The 26,200-nt window shown below is 37.0% G+C and overlaps 1 protein-coding gene across 14 annotated transcripts in view; it reads right to left on the bottom strand.

The window, feature by feature from the left end:
• The window catches only part of CHD9 (chromodomain helicase DNA binding protein 9), a 274,674-nt gene that overhangs the window by 112,255 nt on the left and 136,219 nt on the right, over positions 1 to 26,200 (bottom strand). For 9 of the 14 annotated variants that reach the window (XM_038008486.2, XM_038008481.2, XM_038008485.2 and 6 more), the window contains exon 3: positions 6,173 to 6,504. In XM_038008486.2, coding sequence (XP_037864414.2) covers positions 6,173 to 6,504 — 332 coding nt within the window. Of the gene's footprint in view, positions 1 to 6,172; positions 6,505 to 7,250; positions 7,549 to 7,612; positions 7,696 to 26,200 lie in introns of those variants that run through there. The other 5 variants (XM_073015372.1, XM_038008487.2, XM_038008492.2 and 2 more) reach the window with 4 other exon arrangements.

The raw sequence follows: 26,200 nt of genomic DNA, 5'->3' as shown, positions 1-26,200 counted from the left end.
TCTGACAGCAAAGGGCAATTTCAAAACTAAAGTATGAATTTGAAATGTAAATTCATTTGATAAGTATAGGCAGTAGAAAACCACAATGTTTATACTTAATATGCCTATATTTGATTTTCAGATGTAATTTATGCACTTATTTCAATCCTGCCCAAGTGTTAGTAGTACTTGCTGTGCAACAAGCTGTGTTCTATACTGCATCAATCTGTAATTGCCCCCTGTTGATTCTCTCATTGCAATAATTGGACAAACAATGAATCTTACCCAATTAGTCCATTTGTTGTAATTAATACATCCAATTCATCATAAGAGAAGAAAAAAGGCAAAAATACAGTGTCACATTATTTTTTCTTTGCAAGCCCAGTGAAAGGTACTGAGGCTTTTTAAGTCCTCAAATATAAACTCAAAACACACACACACACACTCTCTCTCTCTCTCTCTCTCTCTTAACTCAGTGAAATGATGCCCATTTAAAGTTCAACTCAAGACCCAAAGCTTAAACTCATCTTAGAAAAACAAGCAAGTTTTAAAAGGGAGTTAAAACTGTAATCCTTAAATATGTGAAAGTTATTGTATTATACGCTTTTGGGAATTTGGACTATTACTTCCTGTTTAAAGCTGGACATCCTTTTTCAGAAAGGCTGCATTTACTGAGGTATTTAATGTGAGAAAGAAATAAGGATCCAAGTTGTTAGCTAAGTATTAATCAGCCAATACATTTATCTGCACAGTTGAATTCTTAGAAGATACCCATTGTTAGCCGGGCGCGTGGCTCATGCCTGTAATCCCAGCACTTTGGGACGCCGATGAGGGTGAATCACGAGGTCAGCAGATTCAGACCATCCTGGCTAACATGGTGAAACCCCGTATCTATTAATAAAATACAAAAAATTAGCCGGGCGTGGTGGCGGGCGCCTGTAGTCCCAGCTACAAGGGAGGCTGAGGCAGGAGAATGGCGTGAATCCCGGGAGGCGGAGCTTGCAGTGAGCAGAGATGCGCCACTGCACTCCAGCCTGGGCAACAGAGCAAGACTCCGTCTCAAAAAAAGAAAAAATAAAAAGATATCTATTGTTTTTTACATATTAACATCTCTGCAATCAGGAATCATTTAATAATCAATGACATGCTATAGTTTTAACTGGCAATATTTGTCTTCTACTGACACATAAAATTAACGGTGTGTCTGTTTTATAATCAGTGACACTTTAGATTCAATAAAATATGGTACATCTATTTGTCAATGATAAACCTTACTAGCATGATTTATATAAAAGTACTATTCTTAAAAATGAAACTGCAAATCTTATTTGAAATTCATAATAAGTTACATACATATCAACTCTTTCTGAGGATAAAGATGTTTCAGATTTTTACTAAGTTTTGTAATTTACATGCAAGCAGTAAAATCCACAAAACATTTTATCAGATTGGCTTTAAAAAAAACTGTTGAACCTACATGGAGACTACTAATGGTATGCCTAATAATAAAAAATTCATAACAAATATATACTATGCATTTTGACAACTCTTTCGTTTATCATACACCAAGACATTTATATTTAATTTGAGCACATATTATTTCAAAATTCCTATTAATTTGGAAAGCTTGCAAGCAGGGCCTCATATGTCACTTTAACAAGAACTATGAAGTGACAATTTCTAATGATACGTCTTATTTTTCCCTCAGATTTTGTTCATCTTATTTTTCCTTTAGATTTTATTATATAGATAAGAACATCTCTGTAAAGACAAACATGTGGACATACATGCTAGTTTTGTTAAAAATACACACCTATACATATATGTGTATATATATATGATAGCACATAATTAATAAATGTTATTTTCCTCCTTTCTTCTTGGAGGTTCAAAAGACTATAGCAAACACAGACACAATATCATTCTGAGATATAAATTAATGTTTTATTGTTTTTCTTCATAACATGACTTATTCTTAATTCCTACTAGAGTCTGATAAGTATCTCCAAATTTAGACATGTTCTGTTTTAACTAAAAGCTATTTGTAGTACCTGACAACTACTATTCCTGTAACACATACAGAGGATAATTATGGTTAATACAAAAAGGAAAAGAGTTTAATCATAAAGGACAATAATTGATTAAATTTACAGGGCTATGAGAACATTTTTAAGTAACCAAAAGCATTCTAGTTATGTCAGCCAGATAATCTATAACAGAAGTAAATTCCAACTGACGACAACATGGAAACATAATTTAAACGTCAAAGTAATAAATCATAGGTTTAAAAATACTTCTATCAAATCATGTGAAATCCCATTCCATAATCTAAAACCAAACAGGGCCATAAGAAAATTCTACTGGAAGTCTTAGATTCTAAAATAAATTAGTAAATTCATCCTAACTCTCTACTATTACTAAACTATTAGTTATATCTCTGTGGTTTTATGAATGGAGTAGCCTCCATTTCTGTTTTCAATTTAACAGATCAAGTTCAATCCTTTGGTGTCATTTAATATTTAACCTTCTTTCCATCCATCCATCCATCCATCCATCCCATAAAATTCATCCCATTCCATTCATGGAGCATCTATTATGTACCTACTACTACTGAAGGATACTCACTATTTTGTATGAAAGGCAGCTTTCAGAACCTGACTGCCAAGATCACAAAAAACACCTAAGCAGATAAAAGTCTTCCAGGCCTACCTCACCCTTCATTTTGCACCTGCCATTCCACACCCTTCCACATAATCACGAGCAACTCCCTCAAACTCCAGGCACATTTCAAACTATATTTATCTATCCTAAATGCTACTTTAGCTAACCTGATCAACAGAGGCATGGTCATGCCAAAATAACCATTAATAAGTTAATCTATTATTCCCCTTAACAAGTAGCAACTGTGTTTTCCTGCTTAATTTTTAAGCTGATCTTATTTAGGAATAGAGCCTTAATGGAGAGAACTGAGGTAGCTGAATGAGTATGGGCTTGAAGAAAGGGGTGTGGCTCCTGGCCTTGGCTTTTTCCTTAAATAGCTATGCTATTTGTTTTCAGAAAACAATAATGACTAACATTTACTGAACACTAAGCATATTCTAGGTACTATTTTACATATTATTAACTGATTTAGTCCTCAAAATAACACTATGAGGCAAGTACTATCCTATTCCCATTTTACAGAGGAGGAACCAAAGCATGAGGATGTTAGCTTTTTGTACAGGATTACACCGCTTGTAAGTGATAAAACTAGAATCTGAACAAATGCAACTGACTCCAGAGTCAAAGAATTTAACCCTATTATCACACTGCATGCCCAATCTAACTCATAGAATTGTAAAAATGAAATGAGACTCTAAGAAAGTACTCTGAAAAGGACATTCTATTATTTGCATTGGAAAAAAAGTTAATCTATAAAAGTGACAACGAAAAGGTTTCAAGCACATTAGCAGCAGGGGCAGTATTGCTTTTCTTCAGATTTGTCTTCCTAGATTACATCAAATCACATATATGGGTTAAATAAACACCAATCCTGATGACATCAACCATAAATTATTGTTCACAAATTTAGTTACTTCAAATTTTTTTTTTTTTTTTTTTTGAGACCGAGTCTCACTCTGTCACCCAGGCTGGAGTGCAGTGGCGCGATCTAGGCTCACTGCAAGCTCCGCCTCCCAGGTTCAAGCCATTCTCCTGCCTCAGTCTCCTGAGTAGCTGGGACTGCAGGTGCCTGCCACCAAGCCTGGCTAATTTTGTTTTTGTATGTTTATTTTTTATTTATTTTTTTGTTTTATTTTTGTATTTTTAGTAGAGACGGGGTTTCACCATGTTAGCCAGGATGGTCTCGATCTCCTGACCTCATGATCCGCCCGCCTCAGCCTCCCAAAGTGCTGGGATTACAGGCGTGAGCCGACACGCCCAGCCATTACTTTTAAAATTTATATTTTACACTGCTGTTGGTTAAGTAGCACTGCTTTCCAAATTAACTAATAGCAATAATTTGATATTAGGAACAGCCCAACTTTCCTAATAGAAAAACAAAAAATTTTAAATGAGATGTTTAATATAAAATGGTGCTAGTTGAAATGATGCAACTGAACTTTACTTAAATGATTCTACACCCAAAAATTTAAAACTCACTAAATTCAAAATTACAAAGTATAGTGGCTTATTGGAAGGCACAGTAATGAAATATTTCAATTGGCTAATACTGGAATTCTGGATTGTATATGAATTTCATTTATTCCAACTATGCCTTTTCCTCCAACATGACAATAACTTTTGTCTTTGATATAAATGATTAAGATACTGTTTTACTCTAACAGCTTAATACATACACAAACTTCAATTCTACTTATCTGCCTGAGACTTATAAATTCCTCTATCATAAAGGCCTATATTTTCAACAATTTTTCTTTTCTAGCAACTACTTAATATTTTACCATGTATTTAGCAAAAACAGAAAAAATATCATTTCTAGTACACTTCTTATCTATTTTGTTTTCTAGAATTTGCTACCTCTAGAAAAATGATCAATGTTGCGCAATATTAAAATAATTTACTATGAATAATTTACCTACTTCTAACAAAAATACAGATATCACAAAACGAGTCAGTACCCCGCTTCAGTGTTACTACTCCCCTTACCATATTAATTCACTTTTCTAAAAATCTGTGTTTTTCTCTAATTTAATTATTTCTAGTTTTCTCTTATGGACAATATTTTTTCTTAAACTAGATTTACTTCTGGTATCTTTTGCCTTTAGCTGTTCCTTCCCAAGTTTGAAGCAAGTAACAGTTAGTATAACTTTTGCAGTTTATCAAACCAATTTCCTCATTTTATGCATTGCTTTTCAAAACGTTACTCTTCCAAATAGTATTCTACTCTATCTAGATCTCTGAACAAGTTAAAACTGGAAACCCTTAATTATATTAAATTTTAGTGCAGCAAAAGACTAAATATGGGATTTCCTGAATTAAAACTGGGCAGAGCTTTGGAAAAATAAGTTACTTTCATACCTAAAACCTCTAAAAAAAAATAAAATGAGTAGAAATCTTTCAAATTTCATTTTAGCTGTCTGCAAATGAAATGCAAAATCAATATTATTATTAAACTATTATAACAAGAGAGCCCATATTATTTAATAGTTTGGACCTAAATGACATAAGGACTAAACTAAATAATTTAGTGGTTGCATTCAAAATGCTAACAATTCATTTGGTTTATAAAATTGCATTAGTTCTAAATATCTATATAACATGTCAACAATTTCTAAGCAAATGAAGATTTTCACAATAAAGACATTCTTTATTGCGGACTTTTTTGTGGAAAAGAGAAAAATCAGATTGACCACTTTATATAAAATTTCCACATAAAGTCCTCAAAAACAACTAGTCCTGAAAAAACCATTCTAAACTATGTTGGCTTAGTTATGCTTACACTTGCATGCTAAGCAAATACACCTATAAAGCAAATTATAACATTTACTGTATTTTATCTTTTGAAAATGTTTTGGATAAGCAGTAAAAAATACATAGGATTAATGTATCCTCCTAGAGCAATTCTTTGTCCTTGTAATTCTCTTGGAGCATTAATCCTCACCTGGCCTCTTTATTACATAAAGTAAATCAGACTGTATGGAAGTAAATCAGTAAGAACTGGCAGCTACTTATTGTTGATTTATATGGTATTAGTTTTTTTTTTTTTTTTTTTTTTGCCATTTCATTCAGTCCAAAGTTGTGGTTTTGTAAGAAAATATTACATTTCATGTTTCCGAACTATGAGGTGCTCAGTGAGGCACAAGTACAACCAAGAGATAAAGAATCTTATAAAGAATTACAATGCATGCTCTGTAAAGAAAGTGAATATGAAACTGGCACAGCAATATGGATTTCATTTTGTTTGTTTTTATCCTTTTCCTGATTCATATGCTGAAATATTTTACTACTTTAAGTCCCTTTTAATAATATTAACATACAAAAAGCTACATTCTACATTCATAGAACCATAACATTTGGGAGATCCTGAAATATTATCTAATTCATTCGGCAAGGAAATAAAGCACACATGGTAGACAACAATTTAAACCCCAAATATGGGAGTAAATACACTCAAATCAAAAGTAGATGGTTAGACAGGTTGAACTTTAACAAAACATTGAAAGGAATTAAATTTAATTCTTAACCAACTTACCCAATTTTTGTCTTCTCTTTTAACTTAGAACACGTTTTTGTTTTTTTGCTGTCTTTGTCCTTTGGCTTGGATTTCATCCTTCTACCTTTCTTTTCCTCTTTTCCTTCAACTGAAGCACTAGGAAAGTTTTCAGGGCTCATTACTCGTGGAATATTGCGTTCCCCACGCTCCTTTGCTTTTGCTATGGCCTCTGATATTATACGATTAGCCTTTTCTTGCTTGCTTTCTGATTCCACCTTTTTTCTCTGCTTCTTCTCAGACATGACCCTCACCTGGGTATTCTGCAACTTAGTATATGGCCCAGAACCATCGCTCTTCTTGGAAGATGGAGGCTAGAGAAATAAAAATATTTTTTATAGAATATACCAAAGTACATCTAAAACAACTGTCACAAAGGTAAAATTACATTAGCAAATATGTGAGTGCTACAAACAAATTTAAATTAAAACATTTTGCTTATCAAGAAATTAGTACAGATACAAACAGCTCAATTGCTACTTTTAAAAATGAACGTTAAAGAAGAATAATATAGATTCATTGGTATTTTCATAGCATTCTTGGTTAGTTGATTCAAGTTTTGTCCTGTAAAGATAGTTGATTAAAATTTTATCCCATAAAGAGTCTGTGCATTTGGAATAAAAGTCTTTTCTTTCCTCTTCCCTCCAAAATTCTGAACATTAATAAATTTTTAAATAAAAAAAAATTTAGAATTACTCCACACAGTTTATTATGACTTTCAGAAAAATAAAGCCTCTGCTTTACGACTAGAACCTGAACTCATTTAATATTTAAATGCAGCAACATAGCTAGTTAGTAAAGACATTCTCATACTTAAAATTAGAGAAAGTTTTAGTTTTCCCATGAAAGAGTTAAATGTGAAAATTATTTTTCTTTTTCTATATCATAATTATTTTGCTCAAGCAATTTGGGAAAGAAACAAGTTTTATAGTTTTACATTAAAATTATTAATATTTAGCAATATCACAGGAAGCAGATCAAGAGCATTTTAAAAAGAATTTCCTCTTCAAACACGCATTCATCCACAAATACTTAGATCACAGTTTTGTTATGTTCTTACCCGTAAACATGCCTCTGACTATAGCAAAGGAAAAAACCATCAGGAATTTCCAAACACATTTTCATGCTGATTCCAGTGTGCTTCACTGGATATTTTTTCTATACCTGCCTCATCAAAGGTTTCATAGCAGTGCTGCAGCACTGGGAAAGGAAGGAGGGTTTAGAATTGCTCTCTAAAATGCCACCTTAAGGCCTACAGGCTATAACAAATAACCAAGACTCGAGAAAACAGCAACAAGCTCAAGATGGCGATGCAGTACGACTCCCGTAGCAGCAGCCAGTAATAAGGAAGGTTATTCAATCCCATTAGCCTTTTAGCCCAAAGAACCCCTCCTCCTCCCACTCATTCAGGCTTTCACTTACCCTTCCTCTTGGCCTCTTCACTGAAGACATTTTTGGCGTCAGACAAAGGCTTGCCCTCTGCTTTTTCACCACCCCAGGCAGTGCTCAAGAAAAAAGCATTGAAAGAAGATTCCTAAATGGCCTATTTAGCAAGCTGCAACCAAGAGATGCACAACCCTCCACAAATACACATTTTGATTTATCAACACATTTCTGCCTTGGCAAGTTTATATCTACTGTTCATCCTATTTAGATATGAAAAAGGTTGTAAACACTCCTAAAAGGCTGAGTTTCCTCAATAGCTGTAAGCAGATAGCCAGATTCCAACAAAGCACAGAAAGAAATGAATGCACAAAGCATCAAAATGCATCAGCATGAATATTAGAGATGTCGTTAAAAATACTGACTCCTTCTGCGGAAGTAGGCCAGCAGATGGTGCTACCAGTTATTATTCCATTAGACTCTGCAATTTAACCCCCAATGGACTGTTCTTCCCTCCATGTAACACATTAACTCTCACTCTGCCATTTCCTGCAGTAAAGTTTTAAAAAATATACATAAAAATCTGATTTTAAAAAATCACCTGAGAACTAAAACCGTGGTGAAATGGCATTATGTGGCTATCAGTATTAAAAAAAAAAAAACAAAAAACAAAATCCAAAGCAGTTTTTATTGGAGAAAAATACTTTTCTCAAAGATACTCTAAAATATTTAAAACATGAAATAGCTGAAGATTAGCAAAGGGTTAAAAAGCAGGTCATGCAAATGAACCCAAAACAAGTTTAAGAAATTAGATAAGGCTTCTTATTATTTTTCTAACAAAAAGCTAACAGTGTTATTTTGAAAATACAGAAATGAAGCTATTTTCATTTGAATTATAAAAAGAGGCTTAAAATTCTGAAATGAACAAATGAGAACGGTTTATAAAGATTACTAACAATGTTAAAATTGTTTCATCGTCTTAACATGGATGAATACATTTTCCTAACAAAAAACTCAAAACCATTCTGACTTTTCCTCCTCACCTTCTATTTTAACTGAACTGATGAGTTTTTCAGGTACAACTGTAGGTTTAGTTCTGTAGCAAGTCAACTTGAATTTGAACATCAGTACAACTTTTCTTTCTATAAAAATTGATTCTATTTTAGTAAGCAATGCCCTTAAATCACTAAAACAAAATTTCACTGCTTCAAAATTCAAGTTTACCTCTTTCATCAATGCCAGTTTTTCGGTTGGTCCTGGTTAGTCATCTGATATCACTATAAAACAACACTGGGTTCCCCCCTCCGCCCCTTTTAGGTACCAAAGGCCTCAAAACAGAAACAATACTATCTGAACAGGGCTCCAGAAAGACCCATCTGGACGGCATGAGAGATTAAAGGCAGAGGACAAGTAAGGACAAGGAAAGGATATGACTTGAGACGTCATCAATGTGAAAATAATAACAATAATGAGATAATACTTACAGACTACTTACTAAGTGCCAGGGATTATTCTAAGTATTTTACATTTAATAACTAATTTAATCCTGATCAATAATAGGGTAATAACAGTGATAATGGAGACGAGGGGCCGGGTAATGAAATACTCTTGATAGTAGCATTACAAAGTAACAGAATGGAACTGAGAGAGCAAACAATTACAAAAATCATTATGATAAGAGCTAAAATGTAGTGTTTACTATGTACCAGGCACTATTCCTAGTATTTCCTATATATTGACTAAATCTTCAAAACAACCCTGTGAGATAGGTACTACTGTTAGTCCCATTTTATATATGAGGTTACTGGGGGATAGAAAAGTGACTTGCCCAAGATCACACAGCTATTGAATAGTGGAGCAGGGATTAGAAGACAAAGGGGTCTCGTTAGGGAGACCACACTTTTAACCACTCTTAACCACTATATTTTAACCATGTTTGGTTCAACTATCATAATTTACAGAGATTAATTTGAGGACAAAGGAAAGTAGTAACATTTTCAAAATTGCAGAGATACCAAATAATAAGGCTAGGATGGATTTTTATTTTTTCCAGTGCCCTTTCAAAAGTGTAGAAATCAACTAGACATAGGTGAGGCATGGCTGAGGAGCAGGAAGAGCCAGTACTTGGTTTCTCGACCAAGAAAAGGTAAAAGAAGGCCGGGTGTGGTGGCTCACACCTGTAATCCCAGCACTTTGGGAGGCCGCGGTGGGCGGATCACCTGAGGTCAGAAGTTCAAGACCAGCCTGACCAACATGGAGAAAAACTGTCTCTACTAAAAATACAAAATTAGTGGGGCCTGGTGGTGCATGCCTGTAATCCCAGCTACTCAGGAGGCTGAGGCAGAAGAATCACTTGAACCTGGGAGGCAAAGGCTGCGGTGAGCTGAGATCACCGCATTGCACTTCAGCTTGTGAAACGAGAGTGAAACTCTGTCTTAAAAAAAAAAAAAAATGAAAAGAAATAGGAAACCTAGTTGAGAAAGAATGTATATGTGTGTGTAATAAGTTTAATTCTTTTTATACTGAGTTTGAACTGGAGATCTCTAGCAATTTGAAATTTGGGACTAGATCATCAGAGAGAGAAGTCAGGTCTGGAATGTAAGATGTGGATTCTCCTGCTGTTCTCTTCCATTATCCTTAATTCACTGACACTATTCACAGAACCTAGGAGGATTTCCAAAATAACTCCCTTCTCTTATAAAGTTTTTCAATAGATCCTATTACCTGACTCAGAATCCCAACTGTTTAATAAATCTTAATAGTAGACAGCAGAGAATCTATGATCAAATATTTCCTCTGCTACTAGAATACAGCATTTTAAAACCATATTCCCACAGAGTATCAACTGAGCTGTTAAGTAACTGAACATTTTAATGTTGGTCATTTCCCAATTCATACACACAAACGTACAAGGTTATGGTTTTTCTGCCCTCTTTTCCCCATCTAAGCAGTCATCAAATTCTGTCAAATCTACTTAATTGTATTTTGGGTTTTCTTCCTCTTCTCAGTCCCCACAGCTCCTGTTTTATTAACTTTCTACTTGTTATACTGTGGTTATGTAGGAAATGTTCTGATCTGTAGAAAACATACACCAAAGTCATTGGGGATGATGGATTACTAGGTCTGCACCCTATTCAAATGGAGTAAAATAATTTCTTTGTACTACACTTGCAATTTTGCTGTAAGCGTGATAGTTTCAAAATACAAAGTATTTAAAAATTTAAAATAAAGTCACAGGCCTTGCTCCCCATGAGCTTGTATGATTAAGATAATAGGCCGGGCACAGTGGCTCATGCCTGTAATCCCAGCACTTGGGGAGGCCGAGGTGGATGGATCACTTGAGGTCAGGAGTTCTAGATCAGCTTGGCCAACACGATGAAACCCCGTCTCTACTAAAAACACAAAAACTAACTGGGCATGCTGGTACACATCTGTAATCCCAATTACTCCGGGGGCTGAGGAAGGAGAATCGTTTGAACCCAGGGGGCAGAGGTTGCAGTCAGCTGAGATCACGCCACTAGCCTGGGCGACAGAGCGAGACTGTGTCTCAAAACAAACAAACAAACATATAAACAAAAAAAACCATAAAAGGCACATGTATTAATATCGTATCCAAATGTTCATTAAAAAAGAAAACTTATAGTACAAGAGATGATATCATACGTGATACGTTATTTTGATAGCACCTGGAAGGAATATATGCAAGACACTAGATATCATATTTCAGTATTGGGGAAACTCAAAGATTTGTAAGTGTTTGTCAAAGACAGATCATGACCTAATAGCAAGTCATGATATACATTTAAAGGGTCCAGAGAACCACTAAAAAAAAAAAACCAACAAAACAAAAAGAAAAAAACAAATAAGAGTAGAAGAGGATGGTGTCAGACCCTTATGCATGCACTTCATGCCTCTAATAAAATTAGAAATTTTTCACACTACCTGTTACTTGCCTTTTCCTTCACGAGGAAAAGCAGCAAAGAGATTTGGGAAAGAAATTAGAGGTTTTAAAGTCTGAGTGGGGACTTACGTCCTTTCTCCTCTGGTGAAATAATTTCACATGTATACCCAACAGTCATATTGGGAAATTCCTCCATTTCCAATATTTTAGTTGTATTAATAAAACTACTGAATCACTAGTGTGTGGACATAAGTTGAAATTATAAATTTTCAAAAAGAGAAGGGGAAAATGATCACATGACCACTGTACATTCAGAAAATAGGTTCCTCTACTGGCAGGCTGGGGTGGTGAAGGTTGTGTACACACACACACACACACACACACGTGCATATCTAAAGAAATGTTCTACTTGACACATTTTTTTTTTTGGGGGGACGGAGTCTTGCTCTGTCACCCAGGCTGGAGTGCAGTGGTGTGATCTCGGCTCACTGCAAGCTCTGCCTCCTGGGTTCACACCATTCTCCTGCCTCAGCCTCCCAAGTAGCTGGCACTACAGGTGCCCGCCACCACGCCCAGCTACTTTTTTTGTATTTTTAGTAGAGATGGGGTTTCACCGTGTTCGCCAGGATGGTCTCGATCTCCTGACCTTGTGATCCGCCCATCTCGGCCTCCCATAGTGCTGGATTACAGGTGTGAGCCACTGCTCCCGGCCCTACTTGACATATTTTTTAAATACGAAGAAATACAAGGTCCCAGATATAATTCCTTAGTAAAAATAAAACACAGAACAATAAATTTTCAACAACAGAGATATAACTGCATTGTAGCTAAAATTCTCCCAACCTTTCTCAAGAGAGAGGAAGACTCTTACGCTTTAGGCTTAGAGGACTAGGTGGATGGAAGTTTCAATGGAAGAGGACATAAAACAGAAGAAAGATAGCAATCCTTGAGCAAGGATGAGTTTATCTGCCTAGAGAGACAATGTAGAATAACAGAAGAGAACCAGTGGTGAAACCCAAAAACACCAAGTTTCAGGAGCTAGCAGATGAAGAGGAGCTACTGAAGGAAAACAACAAGAAAACGCAAGAATGGTAAGATGAGTATCAGGAGACAGTGGTTCCATGGAAGCCAAGAAAGGAAAGAATTAAAAGCTCTGCAGTCAAAAGGAAAGTATCTTAAAGTAATTTGGTATTATAAAGATAATTTAATAAGGCATTTTACTTCTCTTAAATTGTTTATTGTAAACTGGTGTGCTGGTTTTTAGTCTCCTTATTTTAAAAATAGAAGCATAATAATTATTTACTTAAATATTCATATGAAATCAACCTAAAAACAACAGATTTGTAGTTAATTTTAGTAATATGTGTCAAACATTAGTATGGTGGCTTCTTTTGATTTTTATTTAATGCATACAACATTTTTTCTTCAAACTATCAATAAAGACATGTTTAAAGAGAAAAGAGAAAAAACTGATCCAAGAGCAAATTATAATGTCAGCTGTTTTCTGAATTTTACCCTTAGATTTGTTTTCCGAGGTTTTCACGGAAGTGGAACAATTATTTCACTTCACTTTCTTCACATCTGTGAACTGCCATGCTCACAAATTAAAAGGTTTATTTTCGTCTTGTGACTTGCAGTAGTACTTAGGTTTACACTTTTAGATAACCATGACATTTCTTTTTTTTCAAGTGTCATAATCTTAATTTGCATTGACACAGTAACACTTTTTGAGGATTGGCTTTATTTTAAGCTTTATTTTATTCATCCACATAAAAGTCCAAACAGTAGGTGTTCATACAAGTTTTGTTTCTTTTTTAAATACAAATGTACATATAGCTTACAGGAAGCACAGGGGAAAAAGGAACTTGTTAAATGCGATCAACAAAATCCAGATGTAATCAGCAAAATGGGGATGTAATCAGTAAAATTCAGAGTGTAGGAAACTCCATAGGACCAAGGACTCTATTTCTTCAACAAAGAAATTGTAAGAAACAAAACAAAAAAGGGAACCACAGAGTAAATGAGACTTAAGACTAATCGGAATGACAAAATAGAAAAAAAAAAAAAAAAAGAAACTTAAAAGACCTCAAGAAAGGGCAACATGTGGAGCACGGCATTTGGTTTATATGTTTTCTAAGTGTAGATACTGGCCTGAACCAGCCAACTGTAAAAATAAATTTACTTAGCAACTGGAGAAATAGAAAATCTGACCAGATATTTTGATTATATAATAATAATGGTTATCTTTTTAGGTGTGAAACTGGTTTTGCAGTTGTGTTTTAAAGACAAAAATCTAAGGCAGACATGATGGCTCATGCTTGTAATCCCAGAACTTTGGGAGGCCAAGGCAGGAGGATCACTTGAGGCTAGGAGTCCAAGGCCAGCCTGGGTAACACAGCAAGACACAATCTCTTAAAAAGAAATTTAAACTTAGCTAACTGTGATGGTGCACATCTGTAGTCCTAGTTTCTTGGGAGGCTGAGGTGGGAGGATTACTTGAGCCCCGGAGCTTGAGGCTGCAGTGAGCTATGATGAGCCCCTGTACGCAAGTTGGGTTGGGTGACAAAGCAAAACCCCATCTCAAAGTAAAAAACAAACCTCAAACCGACTCCCCCAAATTTTTGTCTTTTAGATGTATAAATCAATGTATTTTTAGATGAATGATAAGACTAAGATGTACTTCAAAAATATCCATGGAGGGGGTGGTTATGTTCATTAGAGGGTAGTACAACAGATGCAACAGTGGCCATATAAATTGATGGCTGTTGGTAGCTGGGAGATGGATACTCTACTCCTGTGTAACTTGAAATGTTATATAATAAAGAAATTTAAAATTTTATATTCTGGAATAACAAGTAGTTTGGCATGACAAGGAAAGTAGACACCTATGGGAGAATGATAAGCAACAAGGACTAAAATATAACAGCCCAGATTATCAACACTGTTATAGGTTATGTTAAAATATCTAGACTTTATGCTGAAGGAATTAGGGAATTCATAAATGATTATATAGAGAGAACAGGATCACACTTTAAGACATAGGGGTACTAAGTGGTTTTGATAAAAAGGCCAGAATAATTGATAAAATATTATTGGTTTAGAAAAAGGTCATACCTGATCTAAAAACAAATAGTATTTAATCTATTTTACATTACTTTGCAGTACTTTTTCAAGCAAACTTGTTGCTTCCAAATAAGTCCAAAGTATATTTTTAAAACATCAAATCACAAAACCTCACCAAGTTCACCACTTGCTGAAAACATTAAATATGCTGAATTCATCAGTCCATAAATTATCCCCAATACTGAAAGCTATTCTCAGCACAACATTGCAATTAAGGGAATGGGTTTTTGAGCCAGTCAGCCCTGGGTTCTGGTTCCAGTTCCATCATTTACCGGGGCCTCAGCTTCCTCAACTGTAAAATGTAGATAATAATAGTATTCACCTAATAGGGCTCTTGTGAAACCTAACAGATAATGCTGTAGAGTGCTTTAGCATGGTGTCAGGCATACAAATACTGAGAGATGTTAGGTATTGTTATTGTTATTGCTGTGATGTGATACTGTGCTCTTCTCAGTACATCATATCAGGGAGTATATGATATCAGTGTCTTATTGTTATTGGTGATGTTACCCTTGGTTACTTGGTTAAAGTAGTGTCTGCCAATTTCTTCTCCATGTAAATATCTTTTTTAAATAATAAATGCATATTTTATGGGAAGATATTTTGAGACTAGAAATATCCTGTTTCCCATATACATTTGCCCAGTAATTCATTGATTCTTGCCCATAACAATCATTACTGTGGTATTTGCCTAACGGAAAGTTTATATTTCCATAATTCCTTCCACATTTTAAATTGGAATTCTACTCTAAACAAGAGCTGTCTCTTCTCCCTTTTAATTTATTCATTCATTTGTACCAGTATAGACTCATAAATCTTGGCTCACTGCAAGCTTCACTCCCCAGGTTCAAGCAATTCTCATGCCTCAGACTCTCGAGTAGCTGGAATTACAGGTATCTGCCACCATGCCTGGCTAATTTTTGTGGGTTTTGTTTTGTTTTTTTTTTTTTTGAGACAGAGTCTTGCTCTGTTGCCCAGGCTGGAGTGCAGTGGTACAATCTCGGCTCACTGCAACCTCTGCCTCTTGGGTTCAAGCAATTCTCCTGCCTCAGCCTCCCGAGTAGCTGGGACTATAGGTGCACGCCACCACGCCCAGCTAATTTTTGTATTTTTAGTAGAGATGGAGTTTCACCATGTTGGTCAGGCTGGTCTTGAACTCCTGACCTCATGATCAGCCCACCTCAGCCTCCCAAACTGCTGGGATTACAAGCATGAGCCACTGTGCCCAGCCTCATGTTTTTATATTTTTAGTAGACAGGGTTTTGCCATGTTGGCCAGGCTGGTCTCGAACTCCTGACCTCAGGTGGTCCACCCGCCCCGGTCTCCCAAAGTGCTAGGATTACAGGTGTGAGCCACCGTGCCCGGCTGCTATTACTTCTTTCTATGGGTTATAATCTGACACTATGATTATTTACTTGTTCAAACTGTCCTAACTTTGGCCATTTACAGCTCCTTCAAGTTGGTTCCTGTGTTCATAACCCCACTGTATTTCAAGCACTTCCTTATTTTCTGGTACTGTAAGAGATTCCAGTTTTATGGTAAGAATAGTTTAATGGTCAAGATGGAAGTTGCTGAGATGGAAGCCATACTACAGTAGGTTAAGAAGCAAATGGAAACTACATGTTCTCACTTACATGTGGGAGCTAAACAATGGGCATACACAGACATACAGGGTGAAACAACAGACACTGGAGACTCTAAAAGGTGGAAAGGTGGGAGCAGAGTCAGGGATGAAATACTACCAGTTGGGTACAATGTATACTATATAGGCGATGAGTACACTAAATACCCAAACTTCACTACTATTCAAATATCTATGTATCTCAACTGTACTTGTACCTCTAAATCTGTAAACATAAAACTTTAAACATCTAAAAATAATTTAAAACATGACTTTAAGTAAAACAAAAAGTGAAATTTTCTATTTTCAAAATATATATACATGTTTGTCTATATGAATATATATTAATATATGCTGAATGAATTAGGGAATCAATAAATGACTATATAGAAAGAAGTAGCAGGATCAGATTTTAAGATACAGAGTTGTTAAGTGGTTTCAATAAAAATCCATCTATGGGACCAGGCACAGTAGCTCTCATCTGTAATCCCATCACTTTGGGAGGCTGAGGACTGCTTGAACCCAGGAGTTCGAGACCAGCCTGGGCAACACGGCGAGATCCCATCTCTACAAAAAAATTTAAAAAGCAGCTGAGCCTGGTGGCTCACATTTGTAATCCCAGCTACTCAGGAGGCTGAGGTGGGAGGATTGTTTGAGCCCAGGAGGTCAAGGCTGCAGTGAGACTTGTTCACGCCACTGCAATCTACCCTGGGCGACAGAAACCATACCCCCCTACTCCACCGGCACCCCTTCCCCCCCCAAAAAAGGAAGAGAAATCCTAAGCATGTCAACTGAGCCCTTCCAAAATTCATCCAACAGGTTCTTCTTCAGCTTGCACTAAACCTCTCTAATTGAATATTTCCAGTTTAAATTTGTGAACTGGTGCTATCTCCTACATTTCTACTGACTTTTTATTTCAGCTTAGTATCTCTTCAGGTACCCTACCATTAGTTCTTAATTAGACACTCCCTTCTTAGTTGAATGATCATACTTAGAAATGTTAATTTTTAAAAAAAATCTCATGGTCCAGCACGGTGCCTCATGCCTGTAATCCCAGCACTTTGGGAGGCCAAGGCAGGAGGATTGCTTGAGGCCAGGAGTTTGAGACCAGCCTGGGCAGCATACCAAGACCACATCTCTACAAAAAGAAAAAAAATGGGTGTGGTGGTAGGCACCTGTAGTCCTGGCTACTTGGGTAGCTGAGGCGGAAGGATCCCTTGAGCCCAAGAGTTTGAGGCTGGAGTGAGCTGTGACTGCACCACTGCACTCTAGTCTCAGCAACAGAGCAAGATCCTATCTCTAAGAAAAAAAAAAAAAATTTTAAATCTTATGAAGCTGAATCTACACATGAGTATGCATGTGTGTACACACAAACAACTAGTTAAGTACAGCCATCCATTGCTTAATGATGGGGATACATTCTGAGAAATCTGTCATTAGGCAATTTCATCATTATATGAACATCATAGAATATACTTACACGAACCTAGATATTGTATAGCCTATTGTTCCTAGGCTATGAACCTCTATAGCATGTTACTGTAGCTAATACTTTAGGCAATTAGAATTCAATGGTATTTGTGTATCTAAACATAGAAAAGGTATAGCAAAAATATTATGAAACCCCCATTGTATATGCTTCTATTGTTAACCGAAACATTGTTACGCAGCACATGACTGTATAAAATAAATGGTAGATGCCTTATAAAAAAAATGAGTGTATAGTGTAATAGCTGGCCCAAAAGAGCAAACGCAATCTTAATACTGTTCAAACAGAAATATAGTCTATAGAACAAAGGAGGTAGTAATTATGCTGTACTCTAGTCTCCCCATGAGAAATGTATTCTCTTTCGGCTTAAGAGGATCATGAACTAGATCACTCACTCAAACATATTATACGAATACATACTGTTCACCAGATATTGCTGTTAAGTGCTGGGAAATAAAACAATAGGGGAAAAAAATCCTTTTTTTTTTTTTTTTTGAGATAGAGTTTCGCTCTGTCACCCAGGCTGGAGTGCAGTGGCACGATCTCAGCTCACTGCAACCTCCGCCTCTCAGGTTCAAGTGATTCTCGTGCCTCAGCCTCCTGAGGCACCACCATACCCGGCTAATTTTTGTATCTTTTGTAGAGACAAGGTCTTGCCATGTTGCCCAGGCTGGTCTCTAACTCCTGGCCTCAAATGATCCGCCCATCTTGGCCTCCCAAAGTACTGGGATTATAGGTGTGAGCCACCAGGCCCAGCCATGAGGAAAAAGTCTCTTTTCTAATATAGCTAACATTTTAGAAAGGGACCAGCCTGACCAACATGGAGAAACCCGGTTCTCTGCTACAAATACAAAATTAGCCAGGCGTGGTGACGCATGCCTGTAATCCCAGCTACTCAAGAGGCTGAGGCAGGAGAATCACTTGAACCTGGGAGGTGGAGGTTGCAGTGAGCCGAGATTGCACCACTGCACTCCAGCCTGGGCAACAAGGCAAAACTCCATCTCAAAAAAAAAAAAAGAAAAGAAAAAGAAAGAAAGGGAGGTAAGCAAATAGGATAAACATCAGGCAAGGGTAAAGGTTATACAGAGAATGAAAATAGGATGCTGTGATGAAAGGTGATAGGGCGATCATTTTAGAATAAGTTCAGTCTCCTGGAGGAGGTACCGTTAATACTGAATTTTGAATGAAAAGAAAGAACTAGCCATGTAAAGATCAGAGGAAAGATGAATTAAAAATTATCTTAAGCAGGTGTGAGAAATCATCTACAAAGCAAAATGACCAATATACTGGTTTATATCTTAACAATAAGTTTCCCTATAACATTTGCACAAACTATACTTTCTAGTCTGTTCATCTAGAAACTGTCCTATCTGTAGAAGTGAGTAGTCTGTACCTCAAGTTCTCTCCAGATCTTATCTGTTCAGGTCCTACAATTTTAAGTTTATTTCTTCTAGTAATGGCCGATCATCATTATTCTCAATGGTCTGATTGTCTAAGACAGTGTTTATGAACTAAGAGCTGTAATCTCATTATGGGCCTTCAATTCAGTGGATAGTAACCAACATTCTTTATAAATGAAGTAGATTAGTGTTTTGTGAAACACTGGTTGTATCTTACTAAACACACACACACACCACTACATATATACATTTAGAAACATTTATAAATAGACATATATACTGAAATCCAGTCAATAAGTTTTCAAAACACTACTCTTTTTTTTTTTTTTTTTTTGAGACTGAGTCTCGCTCTGTTGCCCAGGCTAGAGTGCAGTGGCACGATCTCAACTCACTGCAAGCTCCACCTATTGGGTTCACACCATTCTCCTGCCTCAGCCTCCCGAGTAGCAGGGACTACAGGTGACTGCCACCACACCCAGCTAATTTTTTGTATTTTTAGTAGAGATGGGGTTTCACCGTGTCAGCTAGGATGGTCTCAATCTCCTGACCTCATGATCCACCCGCCTCAGCCTCCCAAAGTGCTGAGATTACAGGCGTGAGCCACCGCACCTGGCCCAAAACACTATTCTAAGAGGTCAATGAATTGCTTCCATTTCATTTAATGTCATTCAACACGATAATTATATTGGTCTGTCCTATTTTGGAGATTCCTTGTAATAAAAGTGTAACTATGACTATAACAGTTTTCAGTGGGTTTCGTGAGTCCTGCTGGCAAATTATTAAAACTGAGGGTACTTTTGGGAACCCATAGAACTTGTAGTTGGTGTCAGAAGTGAGGACAGTCTTGGGACTGTGCTACCTTTGCAGTTTGGCTAACTCTGAATAATGCTTCTCAATGAAAAAAAAAAAAGTTTGGTGGCAAAATAGAGATTTCAATCTGCTATATTCAAATGCAAATTCCAATTAAAAATATGTTTACATTTTTATAAGACTTATAAAATGAAAACTAGGATTGGCAATAATTCCATGCTATCAAAGACTTATCTATAGGAAATCTGAACTAAGAAAACTGCTTCCTTAAATATCCTAGGCATTCCCATTCCATCTGTACAGAGGAACACATCTATGTGACAAGATTCAATATTCCTACATACATTTTTAAAAATTGAGCACATTTGACTTAAGAGAAAAAGGACACAAGAAGAGGAACTGCATGACAGTCCATTTAAAATATCACATGGAAAGAAATTACTTTCTGAGGCTTGAAGAAGTTCAGTTCTTTTTTTTTTTTTTTTTTTTTTTTTTTTTGAGACGGAGTCTGGCTCTGTCGCCCAGGCTGGAGTGCAGTGGCCGGATCTCAGCTCACTGCAAGCTCCGCCTCCTGGGTTTACGCCATTCTCCTGCCTCAGCCTCCCGAGTAGCTGGGACTACAGGCGCCGCCACCACGCCCGGCTAGTTTTTTGTATTTTTTTAGTAGAGACAGGGTTTCACCGTGTTAGCCAGGATGGTCTCGATCTCCTGACCTCGTGATCCGCCCGTCTCGGCCTCCCAAAGTGCTGGGATTACAGGCTTGAGCCACCGCGCCCGGCAGAAGTTCAGTTCTTTAAACAAATATTGAGGCCAGGTGTGGTGGCTTACGCCTGTAATCCTAGCACTTGGGGAGGCAAAGGTGGGCAGAGCACAAGGTCAGGAGATTGAGACCATCCTGGTCAATATGGTGAAAACCCATCTCTACTAAAAATACAAAAAAATCAGCCGGGTGTGGTGGCAGGAGCCTATAATCCCAGCTACTTGGGAGACTGAGGCAGGGGAATCGCTTGAACCCGGGAGGCAGAGGTTACAGTGAGCCAAGATCGCGCCACTACGCCACTGTACTGTAGCCTGGCGATAGAGCGAGACTCCATCTCAAAAAAAAAAAAAAAAAATCGAATGCTTATGAATCAGGTACTACTTGATGTTAGAAAAATGGACATGTAGTCTCTCAGAAAGAAATTTATAACTTGGCAGTACAAAACTATCACCAATGAGTAAAATACAGAGGGAATCATAGTTAATAATACTCTTCATCATCATGTTCCCTCCCTTTAGCACCTCCTCCCCAACACTGTTCATATTGCTTTTGGAAGGCTCTAAAAATGGAAAAACAGGGTGGAGTACTATCGAATAAACCCATGGTTGGAGAGTAGATACACTTGAGAAAATATGATTGGCTATGTAGGATGGGAGAGGGTTTCTGTAATTCTAATCACAGAAAGAGTTCAAACCAAAAATGCTAGGGAGGCCGGGCATGGTGGCTCATGTCTGTAATTCCAGCACTTTGGGAGGCTGAGGTGGGCAGATCCCCTGAGGTCAGTAATTCGAGACCAGCCTGGCCAACACGGTGAAACCCCGTATCTACGAAAAATACAAAAATTAGCTGGGCATGGTGGTGCATGCCTGTAGTCCTATCTACTCAGGAGCTGAGGCAGGAGAATCCTAGCTACTCAGGAGGCTGACGGAGGTTGCAGCGCAGAGATTGCACCACTGCACTACAGTCTAGGTGACACAGCGAGACTCCATCTCAAAAAAAAAAAAAAAAAAGCTAGAATATTCATACAACAGAATGAGTTGAACTAGACAGGCTGCTTAGTCCCATTCAATTCTGGGATTCAATTCTAAGATTCTACAAAAAAGTATTGATATTTAAAATAATCAAGAACATGCAATTAGGTTATCTTACCTTCCATAACAGCATAATAGAGTCCTGATATAAAATACTTTCCTAGTTATATAAAGTAGCCTGAGGTGCACTGGGAACCTGATTTTCTACTGCAACCTCAATGAATAAAGACCAGGTAGACTACACAAACATCAATTTGTTCCTGTATTGTTGAGTAAAAAATGTTACTCAAATCCCACTATAATTAAAAACAGAACACAGGATTACAGATGAAAATTAACATTTGTGCAATGTTTGATACTTTACAGAGGACTTTAATCTGTCAAATGTTATCTCATTTAATTCTTCCAAACTCCTAGGAAATGGCTATAGTGGTGGTAGTGGTCCTTGTCATTCCCATTTTAAAACGAAGGAGTCTTAGCCAAGTTCCATAACCTTTCCTTTATACTAGTCTGCCAGTGTATCTCAGCCTTTTCTCTCTTCTACTCCCTTATTTTTCACACAATTAACACATTCACCACAGTAACCCATCTCAACACTTAGCTGGGAGTGAAAGGAGTGGAATGGCATGGACTAGTAAATTCTCTCTGAAATTCTGAGAGGAGAGAAGCATCTTTCCTGCCTACCTACCTTCGACAATCACTATCCTATACTTTTCTTTCTGAAGACGTATGTTAATCATTAACACATAAATCTTAAACTCAAGAAAATTGAAGGTACAAATATATGAGAAAAAAACAAAACAATTTCACTGGAGATGATTCACCTAAAACCTTAGTTTGGCTTAGAAAGCTCTAAAATTGCCCTATAATTGATAGAAAACTGCAATCCTAGATTGGATCTGATCATTGTCTTTAAAACTTAGAAGACTGATTGGTTCACTCATTTAATATTCATTTAACACGTACTTGTTGAACTAAGTGTACTGTTCAACAAGCACTGTTCCCAAGCACTTCCCATTACTTTGTCACCTACTTTATTAAGGGATCCTATGATTAAATCAAATATTCTGCTTTCAAAAATGACTTGTTCTAGTATCTACCAAGGCTAATCATTTTATTGTGGCAGGCAGAATTCTAAGGTAAACCCCCAGTGAACCATGCCCTTGTGAAACTCTTCCCCTTGATTGTGGGCTGAACCTGTAAAAAATGTTGGAATACCACAGGTTATGTGGCAAAAGTGAAAGGATTTTACAGATAAAATTAGCGCCTATATCAGTCTACTTAGTGGTTGCCAAGAGTTAGGGATGGGAGATTAGGGTAGAAGTGAGGTAGGTTTGGTTGCAAAAGAGCAACATCCTTGTGGTGATGGAACTATACTGTATCTTGGCTTTGGTGGTGGTTTCATGAACCTACACATGCGATAAAATTTCATGAAAATAAACACACAAACATATGCAGATGAGAGCATGGAAAACTGGGGAAATCTAAATAAAGATTGGTGGATTGTATCAAGTTTACTCAGATTCACAGTCAAGTCAGTTTCTTGACTGTGATACTGTACTATAGTTTTGCAAGATTCAACCCTTGTGGGAAACTGAATTAAGGATATACTGAGGCTGGGCGCAGTGGGGCATGCCTGTAATCTCAGCACTTTGGGAGGCTGAGGCAAGTGAATCACTTGAGGCCAAGCATTCAAGACCAGTCTGGCCAACATGGTAAAACCCCATCTCTACTAAAAATATAAAAATTAGCCAGGCATGGTGGCACACACCTGTGATCCCAGCTACTTGGGAGATTGAGGTGTGAAAATTGCTTGAACCTGGGAAGTGGAGATTGCAATGAGTTGAGGTCATGCCACTGTACTGCAGCCTAGACGACAGACCAAAACCATACCTCAAAAAAGAAAAAAAAAAAAAAAGCATACATTGAATATCTCTGTATTATTTCTTACAACTGCATGAAATCTGCAATTACCTCAAACTGAAACTTAAAAAAAAAAAAAAGGTAGAAAAAAAGAGAGCGCTTAGGCCTTCCGCTGGCCTTGAAGAAACAAACTGCTGGAGTTCTACAGCTGCAAGGAAACGTGTTTTGTCAACAATCTCATAAGCCTAGACCCTGAGCCTCAGATGAGATACTGCAGCCCAAGTTGACACCTTGGCTGCAGTTTTGTGAGAGCCTAAGAACCCATCTAAGCTGTGCCCAAACACCTGACCCATGGAAGCCATGAGATAATAAATGAGTACCATTTTAAGCCAGACTAAATATGTGGTAATTTGTTACTAATAGAAAATATATTCATATACCCAATGATTGAACAATTCCAATATTGGGTATATGTCCAACATAATTAAAGTTCAATAACAGGCAAAAGTAACCTATGAGGTTATAAATCAGAATGGTGGTTGCTCTTGGTGATCAAGGATAGTGACCAGTAGCAGGCTTTTAGGTCATAGCAGGCTTCTACAATAGTGCTAATATCTTATTTCTTGGTCTGGACACTGGTTATATGGATGATGTTTAATGTCTGAAAATTGATCAAATTGTTCACTTATAATTGGTGTGTTTTCCGTATGTACATTATACTTCAAGAAAATTTACATTAAAAGATTATAACTCAAACTGAAGAACATTTTGTAATCTTATTATCATTAATCTGACTAAACAATCATTCTTACAGGTATTTAAGGAAAAGACCAACTGTTCTCTTAATGTAATAATGTCTTGACACTAAAAACAAATTATTTTCTTGATTATATTACTGTGACATTCCAGATATATTTCATTAAGAAAACAGTAACAGAGAAATATAATATTGCCTATTTCCTTTAATATCAGGAGAAATCTACGAAATGCTGAAAGAGGCCTGACAGTTACCTTAACCAATGTTATTAGTGATGGGAAAAGGGGGGAGCAGGAAGAAAGGAAATTTTTTAAAACCTACAATCAAAATGTGAAGAAGAGAAAGCTGAAATATAATGTTTAAATCTATACTCATGTTTCTGGATAACACGATCATCTCTCTCTCTAGTTACATTTTCAAACACTTGTTTTACTTTATTTTTAAAATTTTATCTTTTGAGACAGGGTCTCACTCTGTCACCCAGGCTGGAGTGAAGTGGTACGATTCTCGGCTCACTGTAGCCTCCGCCTCCCAGGCTCCAGTGATCCTTCTGTCTCAGGCTTCTGAGTAGCTGGGACTACAGGCATGCGTCACTATGCCTGGGTAATTTCTGTATTTTTATAGAGACAAGATTTCACCGTGTTGCCCAGGCTGGTCTCAAACTCCTGGGCTCAAGTGATCCTCCTGTCTTGACCTCCCAAAGTACTGGGATTATAGGCATGAGCCACTGCACCCAGCCTTGGGTTTTACTTTATATTTTAGTGATGCTGAACTAAGTTCAGTTTTTTTAGACTTTTTTTGTTGTTGTTGTTAAGAGACAGGGTTTTGCTTTGTTGCCCAGGCTGAAGTGCGCTGGCATTACCATAGCTCATCTCACTGGAACCTTGAATTCCTGGGCTCAAGTGATCCTCCCACAGCACTGGGATTATGGCATAAGCCACTGTGTCCAGCCTTCTTAGACATATTTTACCTAAAACTTTGAATTTACTGTTCTAGTTGTCAAGAGTGCCCTTTCTCCAAAAGGTAGCCTAGCAAATATCTATTCAAAAATTCACTTTCAGATATCACTTTTACTATATGTAATTTTACAACAGTAATATTTGTTTTATAACAGTAATATTACTATAGTATACTATAGTTATTTATAAGCCAAGGTCACATTCAATTTGTAGTTCTAAAACTTAGCCAATGTTTAGCACAGTTTCAATATCTGTATAATGAGGATAATCATAGTATCTAATCTAACAGGGTTGCTGTGAATTTAAATGAAATCATTCAACTAAAGGATTTTAGAACAGTATCTGACACGTAGGCACTCGGTAAATGTTAGTGTTCATTATTGTGATTAAGATTAATGTTCCTTATACAAGTAAGTTTCAAAACCCAATAAATATGAAAACAAAGATTCCAATTTTAAAAATGGGCCAATGATTTGAATGGACACTTTACCAAAGATGATGAATGGATTGTGAATAAACAATAGAAAAGATGCTCAGATTATTAGACATTAGGGAAATACAAATTCAAGCTCCAATAAGATTATCAATCTACATCTATTTGGATGGTTGAAACATTTTTTTTTTTTTTGAGACGGAGTCTTGCTCTGTTGCCCAGGCTGGAGTGCAGTGGCGTGATCTCGGCTCACTGCAAGCTCCGCCTCCCGGGTTCACGCCATTCTCCTGCCTCAGTCTCCCGAGTAGGGACTACAGGCGCCCGCCACCATGCCCAGCTAATTTTTTTGAATTTTTAGTAAAGACAGGGTTTCACTGTGTTAGTCAGGATGGTCTCAATCTCCTGACCTCATGATCCACCCGCCTCTGCCTCCCAAAGTGCTGGGGTTACAGGCATGAGCCACCATACCCGGCCAGATGG

This window comes from Chlorocebus sabaeus, chromosome 5 (assembly GCF_047675955.1).
Source record: "Chlorocebus sabaeus isolate Y175 chromosome 5, mChlSab1.0.hap1, whole genome shotgun sequence".
NCBI classification, from domain to species: Eukaryota; Metazoa; Chordata; class Mammalia; order Primates; family Cercopithecidae; genus Chlorocebus; species Chlorocebus sabaeus.
This window is presented reverse-complemented; position numbering and strand designations above follow the sequence as displayed.